The sequence below is a fragment of the Pleuronectes platessa genome, chromosome 24, assembly GCF_947347685.1.
Source record: "Pleuronectes platessa chromosome 24, fPlePla1.1, whole genome shotgun sequence".
Classification (NCBI taxonomy): Eukaryota; Metazoa; Chordata; class Actinopteri; order Pleuronectiformes; family Pleuronectidae; genus Pleuronectes; species Pleuronectes platessa.
In genome coordinates this window covers 5,010,839-5,028,520 of record NC_070649.1, presented here as the reverse complement: position 1 = coordinate 5,028,520, position 17,682 = coordinate 5,010,839, and the positions used below count along the sequence as shown (strand labels likewise).

General features: G+C 45.6%; 2 protein-coding genes across 2 annotated transcripts; both read left to right on the top strand.

Annotated features, from left to right (window-relative positions):
- Positions 1-6,115: 6,115 nt before the first annotated feature.
- Positions 6,116-13,274, top strand: abcb6a (ATP-binding cassette, sub-family B (MDR/TAP), member 6a). Its single transcript, XM_053416900.1, has 20 exons — positions 6,116-6,417; positions 6,827-7,350; positions 8,074-8,214; positions 8,297-8,486; positions 8,612-8,704; positions 8,822-9,014; positions 9,102-9,223; positions 9,307-9,416; positions 9,511-9,576; positions 9,741-9,866; positions 9,993-10,069; positions 10,212-10,275; positions 10,365-10,450; positions 10,548-10,605; positions 10,710-10,814; positions 11,131-11,305; positions 11,439-11,551; positions 11,731-11,825; positions 11,929-11,997; positions 12,085-13,274. The coding sequence occupies exons 2-20, from the start codon at positions 6,835-6,837 to the stop codon at positions 12,242-12,244; spliced, it is 2,559 nt and encodes an 852-aa protein (XP_053272875.1). The 5' UTR covers positions 6,116-6,417; positions 6,827-6,834; the 3' UTR covers positions 12,245-13,274.
- Positions 13,275-13,849: 575 nt separating this feature from the next.
- cnppd1 (cyclin Pas1/PHO80 domain containing 1) lies at positions 13,850-17,603 on the top strand. Its single transcript, XM_053416907.1, has 8 exons — positions 13,850-14,071; positions 14,396-14,498; positions 14,744-14,825; positions 14,913-15,033; positions 15,198-15,326; positions 15,405-15,466; positions 15,558-15,675; positions 15,769-17,603. The coding sequence occupies exons 1-8, from the start codon at positions 13,991-13,993 to the stop codon at positions 16,405-16,407; spliced, it is 1,335 nt and encodes a 444-aa protein (XP_053272882.1). The 5' UTR covers positions 13,850-13,990; the 3' UTR covers positions 16,408-17,603.
- The last annotated feature ends 79 nt before the right edge of the window (positions 17,604-17,682 follow it).

The window sequence follows — 17,682 nt, the reverse complement described above, 5'->3', positions numbered from 1 at the left end:
CTGTCTCCGTCCCCAGTTTAGTTTGTGGATTAATTGAAATGGCCTCCTCGTAACTTTCTCTTCAAATAGGGGCTCTTTCATTCTGTATCCCAGTGAGGCCATCATCCAATTCAACTTCAAGACCTGTTTTCCAAATAACTGACGGCTCTACCCTTAGAAATAAATAAGATAAAGTCTCATCTGAATCAAATTAGCTCGGTGAGTAGCGTGTGTTTACGAACGCCCGCCTCATTCCCCCTTTGATGAAGTCGGTGTGGGATGTTGGCAGAAACCGCAAAAAAAAGGTAAACAGAAAGAAGAGTGGCTCTATTTCTCTTCTCTCTTAAAAGGCTTTAAATGGCTGTAATATGTGTAAGGAAAATATAAGCAGGAGTATATATAAGATGCATTTGACTGAAAGATTTACCTTATGAGACCTTTTTGCATCTTTTATGTCATTTCTACACAAACGATACGATTTCCTTCATGGCATCAAAAATGGCTCCTCAGTGACTGTGCTTCTCTTTTTTATCGCTGTTTTCCTTTTGACTCCGTCTCCATGGTTTGATCATAAGCGGTGTAAGCTGTGAGGAGAAGGGATGTGGCAAAGGAAGATTATGTGCCAGTGAGGCCAGTGTGTGTCTGTGTGTGTCTGTGTGTGTGTGTGTGTGTGTGTGTGTGAGACGCCTCAAGAGGGGAGCTCTCTGTGTTTGGTTAATGTGGGATGGAGCTCAGTGCTCTGTATATATCCTAAGTCCTCTGAGTGGGCTGCTGTCGATGGTATGGGTTATGTTTTGTGCTTCGTAGGAGGAAAAAATACTGTGTCTGCTTGTGTGTGTGTGTGTGTGTGTGTGTGTGTGTGCGACTGTAATGTGGTGACATCCTTCTCTCTGTGATCGCTCTCTAGCACGACGCTCTGAGTAACTGCACCCAGGAGAAAGCGGATTTGGCCTCATTCAGCTGTGCTGAGCTCCAGTTAAACATCATTCAAACCGCCAACTTAGCAATCCCTCTCTCTTTCTCCCTATCACACACACACACACACACACACACACACACACACACACACACACACACAGATGTGCTTGTCAAAGGAAGTCATGCAGGTAGATCCATGGGAAATGTGCAGAAGGTGTTTTTGAGCTTTATCTCTCCGCATTCCTGTCATTCTTCTGCGCACCTGAATTATGACATGGCAGAGGTGGATCTCCCAGTTGCTCCCAGTAGTCTGAGCGCACCATCAGAAATGTTCAAGCTGTCACATAGGGAGACAAAGAGAGAAAAAGCATCGTGTACAGACGGAACAATAGCTCTGGATGTAGCCGAGCAGAGCAGCGAGGGAAGGAAGACTTAATTTTCTTATCAGCCTCCCTGAAGCTACAGTTATGGCCCTTGGAGACGTGGCAGCATCAGGCCACTGGGACACGAGCTGAGTCAAGTAAACACGTCGTAATAAGAATAAGAAGGCGACACAAAAGACCCCCCTCCCCCCCCCCCCCCCTTAGACCGAAGCCTCACACAAAGTTTCCATATGTACACAAAGGGAAGAGCAGCAAACAAATCCGCTGCAGATATCAAATCAATATCCTGTTTTTACTTTTGCAAGTGTTTGGAGCTCGTCATCCTGGGATTATTTGTAACAGTAATAACCCTCGGAGGACGGGACCAGGGGAGCGAGCAGCACCTGATCACACCTGGAGAGGGAAAACAACGACAGGGAGGAGGAGGAGGAGGAGGAGGAGGAGGAGGAGGAGGAAGGGTGGGTGGATGCAGGCTTTGGGGGTGTAAAATTACAACATGGAGGATAGAGGGTGCAGCTGTGTGCTGGTTCCACGTTGGCTGTGACATGCACCTGAACAGGTTTAACTCCCATGTGTCCTCCCACCCAGACCACCCTGCTTTTATCCGGGGGTTCGACTCCCGCCTCCATCACCTCCTGTTGTTAAGGCAACAGCATTAGCATGGGCGTAGCCCCAGAGAACCGTCTCAGTTCAGCGGGTCAAACTCTACTCTCTCTCTCTCTCTCTCTCTCTCTCTCTCTCTGCAGCTTGCCAAGAACAAGAAGCTCTTCGGTATGCTTGTTTCCAAAATGTGGATTTCCTCCCCGATTTATACAGAAATGAAAAATACAAAAAGGAGTCGTAAATTATGCACATATAAATTCCCTCCTGCTTCTCACCTGTACTTTCCAGCCGTTTGTGAACAAAATACGATTTCTTTGAACTGGATATTGAGTCGGGGAGAACCTGAGCCCACAGTCCCGTCCCCTGCCGAGATATGACCGGTGACACTCTCAGGAATGTATGAAATGATATATCCTGTGTGTGCAGGCGCTTGGCAGTATAAACACTGGGAGAGGTAGCACTCGACACTGCAACGTGTCCGCGAGCATCAGCTCCTCATCAGCGAGAAGATGCTTCCAGTATTCCCACGACCCCCAAACCAAACAAATAACCCGCCCCCGCTTGACATCAGTGAGAGTCCTCGTCTCCAGATGCGCTGCCTCCCTCCTCCTCCTCCTCCTCCATAACCACACTACAGCCTGGAGGAAGAACAACACCGCCTGCATACATACAATCTGCACATGCACATATTGTACAACACACACACACAAACACATGCACATGATGGATGGCCTTCCTCCTCTTGGTAATACTGAAAAAAGGGTTATCCCTCGTCCTCCAGCCCAGAGGAAAGAGATGTGACACTCTGCTCCCTCCCTGCCAGCGTCCATGGTGAAGCTGGACCGTCTCTATCATGTGTGTGTGTGTGTGTGTGTGTGTGTGTCTCTGTGTGTGTGTGTGTGTGTGTGTCTCCCTGACAAGAGAACATCGTAATAAGTTAGTGATCAAGCTGGAGTTTATTCATTAAGCTTTTTAAACCTGCTTGATGGCTTTTTGTCACCATGCTGTGTGGGTTAGAAACTGCACCGAGCTCCACTTGCAGCTTTGAAATAAATCTTGAGTTAAATCTTGTTTTTTTCTTAATTTAGTTGCTTTATTTCCTCTTTTTGTTCTTGTTAATTCATGTTGGGGATGATTTGGAGCCTCGTAAACCACTGAGCTGCTTGGAGAACATGTTTGTTGAGCACTGCTGCATTTTGTTCCAGCCACCAACTTCTTAAAAAAGCAGTTTGCTGTTCTCTTGTTTTGACATTTGGGAGAAATCTTCCGACAGATGGGTGGAAAATGAGATCCAGGCCTTCCTCGGTATATTTTGGGAATTGGAAACGGAGATTCTCCCTCACGTCACTCACGTTCTGGCTCCCAGGCCCCAGTCTCCACCTTCCCCTCTCTATCTGTGTGTCTGAGGCTGTGGCCTGAGGTGAGGCCGCAGTCGAGCAGCAGTGGAGGGAGCCCCTCGGTGTTTGACAGCAGATCTTATCGTCCTCACAGCAGGAAAAGGTGTCAGAATCACTGCCGGCCGTCTGCCAGGGTCGGGCAGTTCAAACTCTGAGGTACAACGTGGAGTCGGGAGTCGGTCGTGTGGAAAGTCTTTCCAAGTGGAAAACGTCTCTGGAGCTGGAGGTCATGGAGCCGTGGAGCCAGTCGCCCGTTTAAAGGGCTTCAGGTTTCATTCATACAGTATCCACAAATAAGAGCATCTCATTGAAACAGGTGGAAAGCTTCCTCTTCCGCTGCAGGCAGCCATCAACATGTGGATCAGCGGAAGAGGCCAGATGTTTAAAACACAAACTTGGTGCACATTTCTTTCCCAGGAAATTCTGTATGGTGTTTTTTTTTGGCTCTGGCAGATAAGCCTGTCTCTTCAAAAACAGATGAAGCTGCAGGGATGACGTCAAAATCATTCAACACATGTCTGAACGCAGCATCGTGAAGCCATTTGGTTTCTATTCTGGACATGAGAAGGAAAGGCAGATTGGTAAACTGTAGCTGGATCATACAAATTAGAATTTAAAAGGTGGCAAAGGTCACCTGCTAGTGAGCTTATGGTAAGAACTTTCTCCCAAAGCCCAATCCGTCAGTGAATACTTCATTCAGCAGAACCGAGAGCTTTATTGATCGCCCTCCGTCCTAATGAGATTGGACCAAGCATTCCTAATACCACTCCTCTCACTGAATTTGAAGGATTAGATTGGAGTCCGCCTGCTTTCCATCCGTACGCGTGGGGCGGCCCCCGACCGAACAAAGAGCCATACAGGAGGAACCAGAGAAAAGGTGGATTGAACACATGAAAAGAAACACCTAGAGGACTCCGAGGGCTCCAGCTGGGAGGCTGTATGCCGAGAGATGAGGGGTTGTGATGGGCAGGTCATCACTTCCTCCGGGGGGGGGGACAAAGGAGCCGGGTGACGAGCAGCTGATGGACAGAAGGTCCATTTCCACTCACACAAAAGAAGCAGGGAGATGAAGCAGATTAGCAGCTCTTTATGCCCATTGTGAAGGCTGCAAACGATAAGATGTACCCCAGTGTGTGTGTGTGTGTGTGTGTGTGTGTGTACCTGCATGTGAAAGAAGAAAAAAGGGGAAGTATATCCTGATGGAGTGTGCATAAGAAACAGAGAATAGACAGATCCCAGGAGCGAAGGAGCATGTGGCACCTACCCACCTTCACCAGGACCTCAGGGATAAACATCTTCCCGCATTAGGACCTGTGCATTTTACCCCACTAGGTCGACTAGTCCTGTCAAGGTCAGTGTTTATGCTGGAAAGCCCCTCACCATGACCTTAACCATCACATCTAAATACCCAACCCTAGCCTAAGCTTCCTTCTAACCCTAAAAGCAGGTATTAACCCTTTAACAACATGTCCTCACTCATCAAAAAGACATAAGCCCAAGGACACAGTCTCTCCAAGGAGTCTTCTCTTCATCCACCCTGGACGGACAGATGCGACAGCTGGATACTGAGTCACTTCCCTCCGTTCGACTAAAGCCTGCATTTACAGTTTGATGGGAAAAGTTCTCAACTCAAATCCCTCCATCACTGAAGGATGCTCTCATGTTCCTTTTGTCTTGAAAATGACTCTTTTAGTGGAAGACACACACACACTCACACGCTCGGGTTCTGTTCCTGTCATTAATCACTCGTTCACTGGCCTTAGTATAGCAGTTTAATGACACCCTGCTGGCCATTAATAACATGCAGCACATTGTTATTAAGTTCCATTTCCAGGAGCGTTTATTTCCTTCACCACCTGTGTGTGTGTGTGTGTGTGTGTGTGTGTGTGTGTGTGTGTATGTGTTTTTATGAACTATTGTTCTTATGTGAGTCTCTTTAGATACCTTTGTATCTAGTGCCATCTAGGGGTCAGCTTGTGGCATTGCAGGCTTGTTTGGTTCCATTATCAAACCTTTCATAAAATTGTATGGAATATATATAATGTGTATTTTAACTCAAATATATTACTCTGGTGGTGTTTGGATCATGGTCATTTATACAGAAGGTAAGTTCAAGTTTCAGTTTACATAAGGTCAGTGGTAGAATGAAAGGAGTCAGACCAGAAGAACAGGTCAGCTCAGTATCATGAGAACTGTCATAGGAACATTTGTATCTTAAGAAAAGAAAATGAATGCGCTTATAATTTACTTGAGTATATCCACCATGTGGTGTGCCATACACCAGGGCTACAGCTGGTTTAAAAGTCTGACTGCTGAGGGGACAATGATCTTAAAGATGACAGAAATTGAAGCATGACCTCACATTACAATAATTAAACTAGAAAAATTGATCCACGATCTCTGATTTGCATCCACCGTCATATGGTCCATGATCACATTATAAAATCATTAGTGTAATAATTGATGCATCTGTCTCCCAACATGTGAACTACTCTGTTGTCAGTGATGAGCAAATAATTTCTCCTTCAAATGTCTTGTTTTAATGGATCAACCATCCACAACACAGAGAGTTTAACAATTTTGAAAGTGGTATCTTTACGTTATTTCGCACTTTTTCCAAAGTTGATCGATCATAAATGTCCTCAAATTGAGCATTCAAGAATTTGAGCATGTTAAAAACCTCAAAAAAACAACAAAAAAGGGCCTCACTGTCTGTCAGTGCCTGTCAGTGCTCGGCCCTAATAAGGGACTCCTTTTAAAGACTTAATTATATATGTATATTATCTATATTTCCATGTGTCAGTTCCCACTGTCTCCCTCTAGGGGGCGCTGCGGCCAAGGCCACGCAGTCAAACGCTGTTGTGTAAAGTGTCGATTATCGAATCATCGATCAGCTCCTTGCTACAAGGACACAGCCGCCTCAGATAAACACACACACACGGTGATGTCGCACTTTACTTGTTAGCCCGGCAGCCGGCCGCCTCCCTCACTATCTTCTCTGATAACGCTGATAAAGAGCCGGCTAAGCTAACTAGCAACTCATTGTTTTTAGCAGGGCTCGCTAGCTAGTCTGGAGTAACCCCTGTTGCGGACAAGTAGAGCGCGTGCACGGCTGAGGAGCGGGCAGCACCGGTCTGGTAAATAATGTTCAACCTCTGACGTTTATTATTTATTATAAATGCAATGCTAACTGGTAGCACAGTGGTTTTGTCCACACACATGTGGGAGGCGATGGTTCGTAACCAGCTCAATGCTTAGTCCGTCACAGATCTAACAAAAAACTGTCATGGAGAACCAATGGAGCCCAGACTTCATGTGGCTCAGATCCTAACTGAAGGAGATTTGATTCATCAAGACCTCCGGAGAGTTTGATCTGTGGGTTTTTAAGTATTGCTGAGATATCTGGATCTTTACAATGTTGTTGAGCAGTAACAGCAATAACAACCTGTGTGGGATCATAATTTCCCGCTTACTTCACTTTAGTTTTTAAAGTTTGTGTCCTGCACCTTTTGTGTCTGTATTGAAATCATGTGTCTCCCCCTCCAGCTCCAGCCATGGTGTTTATCCAGAGCTACTGTGAAGCCAACTCCTCCATCTCCCACACCTGGGTGGACCAAGGCATCTCCCCCTGCTTCTACTTCACACTCGTCCCCTCCATCCTGCTCACCCTCTCCTTCTTCCTCGGCACCATCCACTGCGTGTTCTACAAGAAATATGGAACAGCCATGGAACCCAAGTTCATCCCGCGCACCTGCCTGTACGGCTTCCAGCTGGCCGTGTCCGTCCTCCTCGTGGTCCAGTTTCTGGGTGGGATGGTGTGGCAGGCGGCCGCCGGAGGGGAGCTCCCGGGCTATGTGTTGCTCTATGGCTGCTTCTCGGCGCTGGCCTGGGCCTGGGCCATAAGCCTGCTGCGGGTGGAGAGACACAGGGTCCTGGTGATGGACCGGACGAGGGGCCACAGCGCCTTCCTGCTCATGTTCTGGGCTTTGACCTTCTCATCTGAGAACCTGGCTTTCGTGTCCTGGTACAGTCCTCACTGGTGGTGGGGGCTGGAGAACAGGGACCAGCAGGTGAGAGAAGAGGGAACCTTGGTTTGAATATATTAAAATATTGTACCAGGGTGCAGCTTGTGTTTGACACTTCATCTCCATTCTTATCTACACAGGGTTAAGTTAGATTACCTAACACTATCTAATGTTGAACTATGAATGGGCTATGAACAGTAATATTCCAAAGGTTATTTGTAGATCAAAGATAGTTTTTTTTTTTATGAACTTTAACTTTGCAGGCTGCACCTTTAACCCAGTGTCCTCCCTGCCTGCAAGGAATGCGAAAAATGCTAAACCCCAGAAGAAAAGACCTGTTGCATTATGATTAGTCATGATGACCACCACACTGGAGCCTTTTTTTTTGCTGAGTCATTGCACAGTTGCCTTATCAGATCCCCAAGGCACTGTTTACCACTGAAATCCCGAGACAAAATGTTGCCCCTCCCACATCGAGTCATGCTATAGGAAGTCCCAAATTTGTGTTTGGATAAAGAGGCGTGACTTGTGTGTTCTACACTTCACTGTGGCCTCAACTTTGTATAAGTCGGTTTGTCATGTTTTTACACTCTGTGATATATCATATATTTAGCCCCCCCCCCCCCCCCCCTAAAATCATAATTGACAACAGTAAAGTATATAATAACAAAGCAATGTGGATTAGCCTAATGTAATGAGGGGCACAACATCTACAGTGCAATATTTTGATATTTTTTTAATTGTTTTTTGTGTCTCTGAACCTCTCAGGTGCAGTTTGCCTTGTGGCTGATGCGCTACACGTGCACCGGGCTGCTCTTCCTCATTGGTCTCAAAGCGCCCGGGTTGCCACGCAAACCTTACATGCTCCTGATAAACGAAGACGAGCGGGACGTGGAGCACAGCAGCCGGGTAGGGACGCCTCGCAACGTGAAAACCTGGGACACTCCTCAGACATGATGTTCCGGGTGGTTAATCTATTTCTCCATCTCAGAGTCTCCTTGGCAGAACCGAGGAGAACGAGTCCACCTGGCAGGGCTTCAGGCAGAAGGTCCGTCTGCTCGTCCCCTACATGTGGCCCAAAGGCAACATCGTCCTCCAGCTGCTGGTCATCTTCTGTTTGGTGCTGCTGGCAGTCGAGAGGGCCATCAATGTCTTTGTCCCCATTTACTACAAGAACATCGGTGAATATCTTTTCTCCAGAGCTGTTAAATGGTTTAGCCTGAGCCGAGTGGTTCTTATTTATTATCATTTTGTTTATCTGCCTCGTTTTTTCTAATTCGCCTTTATGTCTCTGTCCATCCCCTAGTCAATGACCTAACCGGTGGCAGGAGCTGGCCCACTGTGGCCACTACAGTGTGTATTTATGTCCTGCTCAAGTTCCTGCAGGGTGGAGGGGCAGGTACGACTCACTCATTTACAATATGCCACTGATTCTTGGATCCTCAAATCCCGTGTCATGTGACCACAGCGGCGAGAACGCTCAGTCTACCTCACCCTTCTCCTTGCCTCCTCCCAGGTGCCTCGGGGTTTGTCAGCAACATGCGCTCGTTCCTGTGGATCCGCGTGCAGCAGTTCACCAACCGCGTGGTTCAGGTGCATCTGTTCGCCCACCTGCACTCCCTCTCCCTGCGCTGGCATCTGGGCCGCAAGACCGGGGACGTGCTGAGGAGCATGGACCGCGGCACCTCCTCCATCAACAGCCTGCTCAGGTGAGCTGGTGGAGCTTGGGATGGGAATGTTACGACCATCTTTAAATTTGAAGGTGGAAGTTGACTAGACGTTCTCTCTTTCCACAGCTACTTAGTTTTCAGCATCTTCCCGACCATCGCCGACATCGTCATCTCCATCATCTATTTCATCACATATTTCAACGCCTGGTTTGGTCTCATTGTCTTCGTCTGCATGGCCTTGTACCTCAGTAAGTAGTCCAGAGCTCCACTCAACCTGAATCTTGAATGGAGCCACAAATAGATTGCTCAAACCCTCACGTGTGTCCTCCAGCTTTAACCATCATCATCACCGAGTGGAGGACAAAGTTCAGACGAGACATGAATCTGCAGGACAACAACGCCAAGTCCAAGGCTGTGGACTCCTTGTTAAACTTTGAGACGGTAAATAGCAGCGTTTGGCTTTTCAAGTGTGTTGTGGTTCTTTGAGAAGTTTCACAATTAAAAGTTACATTTCAATTCTGTCTTGTTTTTACAGGTGAAGTACTACAATGCAGAGAACTATGAGGTCGCCCGTTTTGAGGACTTAATCTTGAAATATCAGGTCAGTCACAGATATGTTTATTTCTGATACTTAAAAATATTGAACAAAGTCTTGAAAGAAATAAACCAATACAAGAAAATCCATGATCCAGGATAATGGTTGACATAAAGAAATCAGTCGTACTGTGTAGACGTTTTTAAAATGGTTCTTGTCCCCTCTGTTAGGCGTCTGAGTGGAAGACCCAGGCGTCTTTAGCCTTCCTCAACCAGACACAGAACCTCATCATCGGCTCCGGTCTGCTGGCCGGCTCCCTGCTCTGTGCCTACTTCGTGACTGAAGGAAAGTTTCAGGTACTGAAAACACACTGTCAAGCTTTCTATGGTGCTTTGTGATTTCATTGTTAGTCCAAAGTAATTGTATTTTGAAACTGATTAAAATGCATTATATGTTTTTTCACCTCTTCTTATCCTTTTAAGGTGGGAGACTTTGTGCTGTTTGGTACCTACATCATCCAGCTGTACACCCCCCTCAACTGGTTTGGAACCTACTACAGGTAAGAAGAGGCCGTACCAATGTGTTCTGGAATAACATAGCAAGGATTCAGATGTCATCCATTAGCTTTGGTTTTCGTAAAATCTTCTTTTTTCTGTTCTCAAAGGAAACTTAATGGAAACTTTCTTTTTTTCTTACCGCAGAGTGATCCAGAATTCTTTCATCGACATGGAAAACATGATTAAACTGTTTGAGGAGGAGGAGGAGGTACGTTAGAAAGAGTCATGTCTGCATCTCACTGGGCTGTAACACGACCCACTCTATGTATATCTCTGTGATTTGATTCCTCCGTGCAGGTGAAAGACGAAGTCAACGCCGGGAATCTTCTCTATGAAATGGGAAAAGTGGAGTTTGAGAACGTTCACTTCAGCTACATAGACGGGTTGGTTCACATTTTAGTTATCTCGAAAACTAAAAGTAAAGATAGAAATTAAGAGTTGTACAAGACTAAGTACTTTTCATTTTTAATGGTTTCACAGCAAGGAGATTCTCAACGACGTTTCCTTCACTGTGCTGCCGGGACAAACCGTCGCTCTGGTAATCCTGAAGGAGACATTTCATTACTCTTACCTCTGTTACCGCATTTCTGCTTTTCTGTTAAACACTCATCATCATTGTTTTCTGTGAATCTCTCAATCCAGGTCGGACCGTCGGGCTCTGGGAAGAGCACCATCATCCGACTGCTCTTCCGTTTCTATGACGTGAACGGAGGCTGCATTCGCATCGATGGCCAGGATATATCAAAGGTGAGAGTTCGGCACGTTTGCTTGTAATTTGTGACATTACACTGTAAACACACACCAGTGGCGAAGACGACTTAATACAGTGCCTCCAGCTCAATAAGTTCTCATGCATCACAGAGCTCTGTACATCACCGTGTGTGCAAGTGAAGCAATGAAACGGCTGTAAGTGTAAATTAGCCCCTGGTTGTGTGTCTCCTGAGATGAATAAAAGCATTCAAAGAAACAGGAGCCTGATGCGACTGTGTGTATGTGTGTGTGTGCGTGTGTGTGTTTACACAGGCACACGAGTAATTACTTCATCTTCCTTTTCCCTCCTCAGGTGAAGCAGATGTCTCTGCGGGCTCATATCGGGGTCGTTCCCCAGGACACGGTGCTTTTCAACTCCAACATCCGGGAAAATATTCGCTACGGGCGCATCTCAGCCAGCGACCAGGAGGTGGAGGACGCTGCTCTCGCTGCGGATATCCACGAAAAAATCGTGACCTTCCCTGAAGGTTACCTATTATCTCACCCTCCCATACTGTTTCATTTAATCTTGTAGATTAAGTATATGAACATGATATGGATTTTGGTTTATTTCAGAGTAACCGTGAGATTTACTCCTCCTCCTGTTTTTCTCTCTGGCAGGCTATGATACCCAGGTGGGGGAGCGAGGTCTGAAGCTGAGTGGAGGAGAGAAGCAGAGGGTGGCCATCGCCAGGACCATCCTCAAAGCGCCGCAGATCATCCTGCTGGACGAGGTGAGACGGCCAAAAGGAGCAAAGACATCTGAAGCGGTTTAATTGATCTCAAATGGGAAACATTGCCAAATTATTTCCCTAGTTGCATATGAATCAGTTGCTGCTCAGCTTGTACTTGAATGAAAGCGCTTCCTCGTTTCATATTATTCTGTTTTAACAAACCCTGTGTTCCTCTGCAGGCCACATCGGCACTGGACACACAAACAGAACGCAACATCCAGGCGTCACTGGCTAAAGTCTGTGCCAATCGTACAACAGTTGTTGTCGCTCACAGGTAAAAGAGATCCATGTTGCTTATGGCTTTTTGTGTTTTTATTTCCTGTGTGTAGAAAAAAGCTCAATCAGTTTTATCTGATGTTGTTTTTTATATATAACAGGTTGTCGACCATCATCAGCGCAGACCAGATCCTTGTTATAAGTGACGGTCGGATTGCAGAGAGAGGAGGGTAATTATCACTTATTGAGCTAATCTTCTGAATGACTTGTCCTCCTGTACAATGAACTGCAAGTGACTCGGCTTCTCTCCATCACAGACATGATGAACTGCTGCTGAAGGGCGGCTTGTACGCAGACATGTGGATGAACCAGCAGCAGGCGCAGGACACCGATTCCTCGTCCGACACCGAAGCCAAAGATCGCAAATCGGAGAAACTGCAGCCGCCGTCCACTTCTTCAGGCCCCCACCACCACTGAATGTATTTTATAGGAGGGAACGCTACATTTAAACTCTCGTAGGTGATTTCAATGTGAGAGGAAACTCCGCTATAGAGGAAAACGCTATTTATTTGTAGAATTATTCAAGCTGCATGTGCACTGGCAGATCAGGGAGAAAGGGGAAGGTGCCTTAACAAAGGGCTGAAATCAATTGGACGACAGGGATTCGTTGTTTCCCCCGGAATGGTATTTGTTATGTTGATGCTCAAGATTTGTTATGTTGGAAGAGGAGAGGAAATGTCAAGTTATTACCTTGAAATTAAAAAAAACAGTTGTAGATACTCATTTTTAGATTAGTTTCAAGCCATAATCACTTTGCTGCAGGGTTACGAGTGAAATGTGTTTTCCGGTGCCTTCATTGGTTGGCTCCCTGTGTTTTCACATGTTGAGAGCCTGAGGATATTCTCTTTAGAAGCTCTCATAGCTACTTTTTTAATGTCATGTTGTTGTTTTGATGTTTTTATATTGAAAAGGCTTGTTTGGGTTTGAAATGTCTGCTTATGTAAAAATAGAACAGGCAAAATTGAACAAGAAACAAGGCAGTGAATACACTGTGATTAGAATGATTTCTGTAAAATACGATGTCAGGGATTGTTTTACGCTTTTCTCTTTTTATGTAATGAGCTTTACTGTTATTTAAAGTGATATTTTTAATCTGTACGCCTCTGTATGCTTGGATCACTACGATAAAATGAATTATTTATAATCTCGATATGTCATTGATAAAACATAAAAAAATCTCCAGCTTCATTTACATATAAAGTTGTACAGTCCATGTCTGCCTGTCGTTGGCAGTTAAAGACAGTTCTCTTCTCTCCTGGCAGGTGTTTGGACTTTGTGTGAGGATGTTGTAACAGAATGGAATCGGTCATTTCTACGCTTTTATATTTATATGTATAAACAATCATATACATTATTTCTGCATTAACTCTGACGTCTACCTCGCAATGTTGTTTTTTTAAAGTAATTTCTGTTCTTTCACTTGGGGGCAATAAAAGTTTTAATCCGACATACTCCTGTCCATTTTTTACAAAACCTTTTTCTACATACTGTGAATGCTATCTATTTATCCATGTAAACACTAGATATACTTTTTTTATTACCTTCACTACATCAGTTCTCTCTTTGGATTTAACTTTTTATATTGTTTTTTAAATATCTTTCTATTCTACTCAATACTTTATACACTCAAATAATAATCTCCTGTGTTTCCTCATTGCACATTGGTGAGATGGCGTTTCCTCTGTCCCTGTTTGCACTGACTGAAATATAAATAAAGTCTGATTGGTTGATTGATTAATTGATTGATTGATACTAACATTCATCACAAATTACAACATGACGTCCTTCTGCATTTTGATTGGACAGAAGTGACATTACATCGATGTGAGTCTTTTTTAAATGTTTAGAAATATATAAACGTATTAAAGTACGAGTGAAGAATAATTTATTAATTCTAAATCAGCGTGGAAACATCATCACTGCATTAAAAATGGAGGAATAAGGCTCACACGTGTTTACAGATGTTGTGTAACTGTTCCCTCCCAGTCCCTGTCCCTGTGTGTGTCAGTGTGTTGTCAGTGTGTGTGTGTGGAGTCGATCAGCCCTGTGTCGTCACTGTCTGTCCCCGCTCGGTCCGTGTTGTGCAGCGCTCAGCGGTTCAGGCGGAGGGGGTCAGGCCGGACTCACAGAACAGTCGTCTCCTTCACACCAGTCGTCGGACCCATGTTTCATTTATCAGACATGGATTTCGACGCGTTGTTCAACGAGAAGACTTTCCAGTTCTCGGACTTCCAGGAGTTCACGGTACGTTGCGGAAACAACCGCGGGAGCTAATGCTAGGCTAGCTGACACAGGCTAATACACAGGGAAAGTGCTAAAAGCTCTCTGACTTAAAGCTTAACAACATGTCGGGTTAACGTTTTAAACACTAAAAATAACTTCGGTGACACCAGCTGAGGGTGTTAGCTACTTACTTAGCGGAAGCGACCTAGCATTAGCTCAGGGGGCTAGTGGTGCAGGAAGCATGTTATGCTAACTTCTGCTTTTGTAGTGCAAGCTAAGCTAACGTCACTTAGCTCTGACAAGCTACTAGCTAGCTCCACCTGGCTAACGCGTCTGTGTTTACAGTTCATTCCTGGACACCAGAAGTTGACCGAGAGGGTGAAGAAGCGACTGTACTACGGCCTGGACACGGACGTCACCTTCGATGCTCTCTCCTGCCCAGTTACAGGTGAGTTAACCATCAACTTCTGAACCAGGCTGCTGGGACAGTGCTGGGAGCTAAACTCTGATCGTCGTGATAAACACAGGAAGTACAAGTTATGTCTCCTGCTTTGTTGCCAGATCATAGACAATATTGTCTATTACGTCTTTGGAAACATGTCTGTAAATGTCAGCTTTTTATACTAAATAATAATTAATTTGTTTAGCAATGTCAATAATAGACTTTTCGTCTTTTTGTCTTGTTTGTTGCAGATATTGCCGTTGAAATCTTCCAGAAATCGGCCCCAAGCCCGATCAGAAAGCTCCAGAAGAAGTACGCGTCGCATGTCGTCAGGTTGGTGCACTTTCTACTCGTGTTGACATCGGTTGAATTCCACGCTGTCGTGTCCACGTTGTGTTAAATCTGTTTTGGTCCCACCAGGGAGGCGTGTATCTCCCCGTGCGCCATGATGCTGGCGCTGGTTTACATCGAAAGGCTCCGACACAGAAACCCTGAATACCTGCAAAAGATCTCCTCCTCCGACCTCTTCCTGATCTCTATGGTATGTGTTTGGAATGCTTCTAAATAGGTCTGAGTTATTTATAGTGTTTTTACTGCTCACTGCAAAGTGGAGTTTGGTGTTGAGGGCTCCTCTGCTGATCTCTTTGAGTAAGTGAGTACAATGATGTTGCATTAACACAAGCTATTGATTCCTCATTGAATCAGATGGTTGCCAGCAAGTACCTGTATGATGAAGGAGAGGACGAGGAGGTTTTCAACGATGAGTGGGGGGCGGCCGGGAAGCTGGACGTCCAAACTGTCAATAACCTGGAGATGAACTTCTTGAATGCCATTGTAAGTGTGTGTCTCTGTCTCTGTCTGCTTATATGTGGTTGTAGTTCTTTGTCCCAACCCATGTGTCATGTGTTTTAGGAGTGGAGCCTTTTCACGGAGCCGAATGACTTCTTTGACATATTAAGTCATCTGGAAACCAGGTAGGTTCTCACCTTCACCGCTGAAATACTGTGTCACCCAGAAATAACTCAAAAACATGAAGTTTTCTGACTGTGGCTTCTGGATCCTCAGCATCGCGGAGCGGCAGGGGATGAAGCGCGGCTGGTTCACCTACACTGACCTCTGTGTGCTGCTGGAACAAGCTGCCTGGAGCCAGGCCCTCACAGCCATCTACCTGCACTTTACCAAGGTGAGAGGGGAGCTTGTTTTAGCTCTTTATTTATAACTTAATGAGCGTCTTTAAATTGCTTCTATTTGATGTTTGATCTCATTTTGTTTTCAGGTGACCTGTATGCTCGGCCTGGTCTATCTGACCAGCGTGACAGGCCTCATCGCCACCAGCGCTGTGCTGCACCAGCTCCCTCTCTCCAGGGCCGGTCAGTCCCCGCTCGCACCCCCGGCTGACATCTCCACGAGCTTCCTTCAGACCTCAGACCTCAAACCAGAGGCTCCTGTTGCAGCCCAGCGCCCTCCCTGCTGCGTTCCGGCCAACGAGAGCCTGAATCAAGCCGGTACCCCTGAAAGCGGTCAGCACCACATACCAAATCCGCCATCGGCTTCGGCGCAGACCTCGGTCTTGTGTCTGTGGGGCTCCCTCCTCGCTTCCATGGGCCACATACATCCTGAACATGTGTCTGATGTGGAAACCTCTCCAACCTGGTCGGCTGCTTCCTTCTTCTGTCCCGGCTGTCTTGCGAGCCTCCCGCCTCTTCACTGCGAACTTAAAAACACCTCAGCACTCTTCGCCCGCGGCTCCCCTGACAGCCATCAGCGTCATGCACCGCTGCCGGCGTCTGACCTCCTCAGGGCCTCCGAACTGAACTCCCGCCTGGGGGCGTTACCCTCCGTACAGCTGGGCTCCTGCCATCCAGCCTCTTTGTTACCTATGGAGAAAGCCCAAGCTCTCCTCATGCCCGGCTAGACACTGAGAAGCACCACTGCTGCCAACCTGTACTAACAGACTCTGGACAATTTTCATCAACTGCTTTAATTCGTTTATTGTTTATTTTTCCAGGTCTAGAACACAGGTGTGAAGGAAACTGGCTCATTACAGTCACTAGTTAGTTTGACAGCCCAGCGGGAGATTTCACTTATAGCTCAATGCTGCAGAATACACTTGCCATAAGTAAACACGCCATAGTTCGCAGTAAATGCCCCGCAACTTGTTTTTACTGCGGAGAAGGAATTACAGGATGTTTTATATTGTTGTTTTGGCTTCAACCAAACTCTTTTACTACTCACAGTTGTCGTTTGAAAGTTCAGAGTGAGGCGGGGTGACGGTAGGACCTTAAGTTGGTGTGTTTTGAGTTGCTTAAAGTGTACGAAGGTTACACTGCATATCTGGAGGGTGAGAGTTTTTATTGCGTGGTGTGAAAAAGGGACTGAACCAGTTTATTTTGCATACTAATATTTGGTTTAGCCATATTTGCTTAGTGTTCGGACGTGTGCATACAGATGTTCACCTCAGACGCTCACACACAAGCTGCAAGCACTGATTTGGTTCACCGGGTTCTTTTTATACACGTGTTCTTATTTGTGAAACTAAAGAAACAGTTTGAACACAAACTGTGTCATCGTACCTCAGTGTCATTGGCCAAACATTGATCAATAACACTTAACCTTTTTATTCTGGTTGTTTTTTTTCACACACACACTTTTCTTTTCATAGTAAAACATAGAATGTACGTGGCAACATCTGCACTTCTGTAACAGGGTAATGTTCAATATTCAAATTTTGAAGTCCGAGAGGAAGAAGGTTTCTTTTTCAACACACTTTCGAGTTGGTTTCCGGTTGCTGTTTTTGAAGTGAACATTTAAAAACAATGTTAAAGCATCTTCGTCGGCGCGGTCTGGAATTTGCACATCTGTCTCCATTCCCATCGCCACGGCTCACATGGTCCAGGAGGACGTGATTGTTTTTCAGTTGCACACGGTCCCCTGGACGTTTAACTTTGTCATCGAACCTTTTGAGCAAATTGCTGTGAGCGTTTGATAAAAATAAGAACAAACGCCTTTTAATTTTGTAAATGCTGTATAAAAAAAAAAATGCAAATATTGTAAAAACAACAACAATTCTGTAGAAAAGACAGAACTAATAAAGAACGCATTACTTTGGGACATGTGGTCATTGTTTTCTTTTTTTTATGTGTCCTGCCTTGACATTTCCCACACACACACACCTTGGCCTGGGGCTAAT

Bases quoted from the DNA above. Each gene is read 5' to 3' on its own strand.
- abcb6a (XM_053416900.1), top strand. From the start codon at position 6,835: ATGGTGTTTATCCAGAGCTACTGTGAAGCCAACTCCTCCATCTCCCAC. The intron at 8,487-8,611 runs GTGAATATCTTT...TCCATCCCCTAG, and splicing joins CATTTACTACAAGAACATCG to TCAATGACCTAACCGGTGGC. The intron at 8,705-8,821 runs GTACGACTCACT...GCCTCCTCCCAG, and splicing joins CCTGCAGGGTGGAGGGGCAG to GTGCCTCGGGGTTTGTCAGC.
- cnppd1 (XM_053416907.1), top strand. From the start codon at position 13,991: ATGTTTCATTTATCAGACATGGATTTCGACGCGTTGTTCAACGAGAAG. The intron at 14,499-14,743 runs GTGAGTTAACCA...TGTTTGTTGCAG, and splicing joins TCTCTCCTGCCCAGTTACAG to ATATTGCCGTTGAAATCTTC. The intron at 15,676-15,768 runs GTGAGAGGGGAG...TTTTGTTTTCAG, and splicing joins TCTACCTGCACTTTACCAAG to GTGACCTGTATGCTCGGCCT.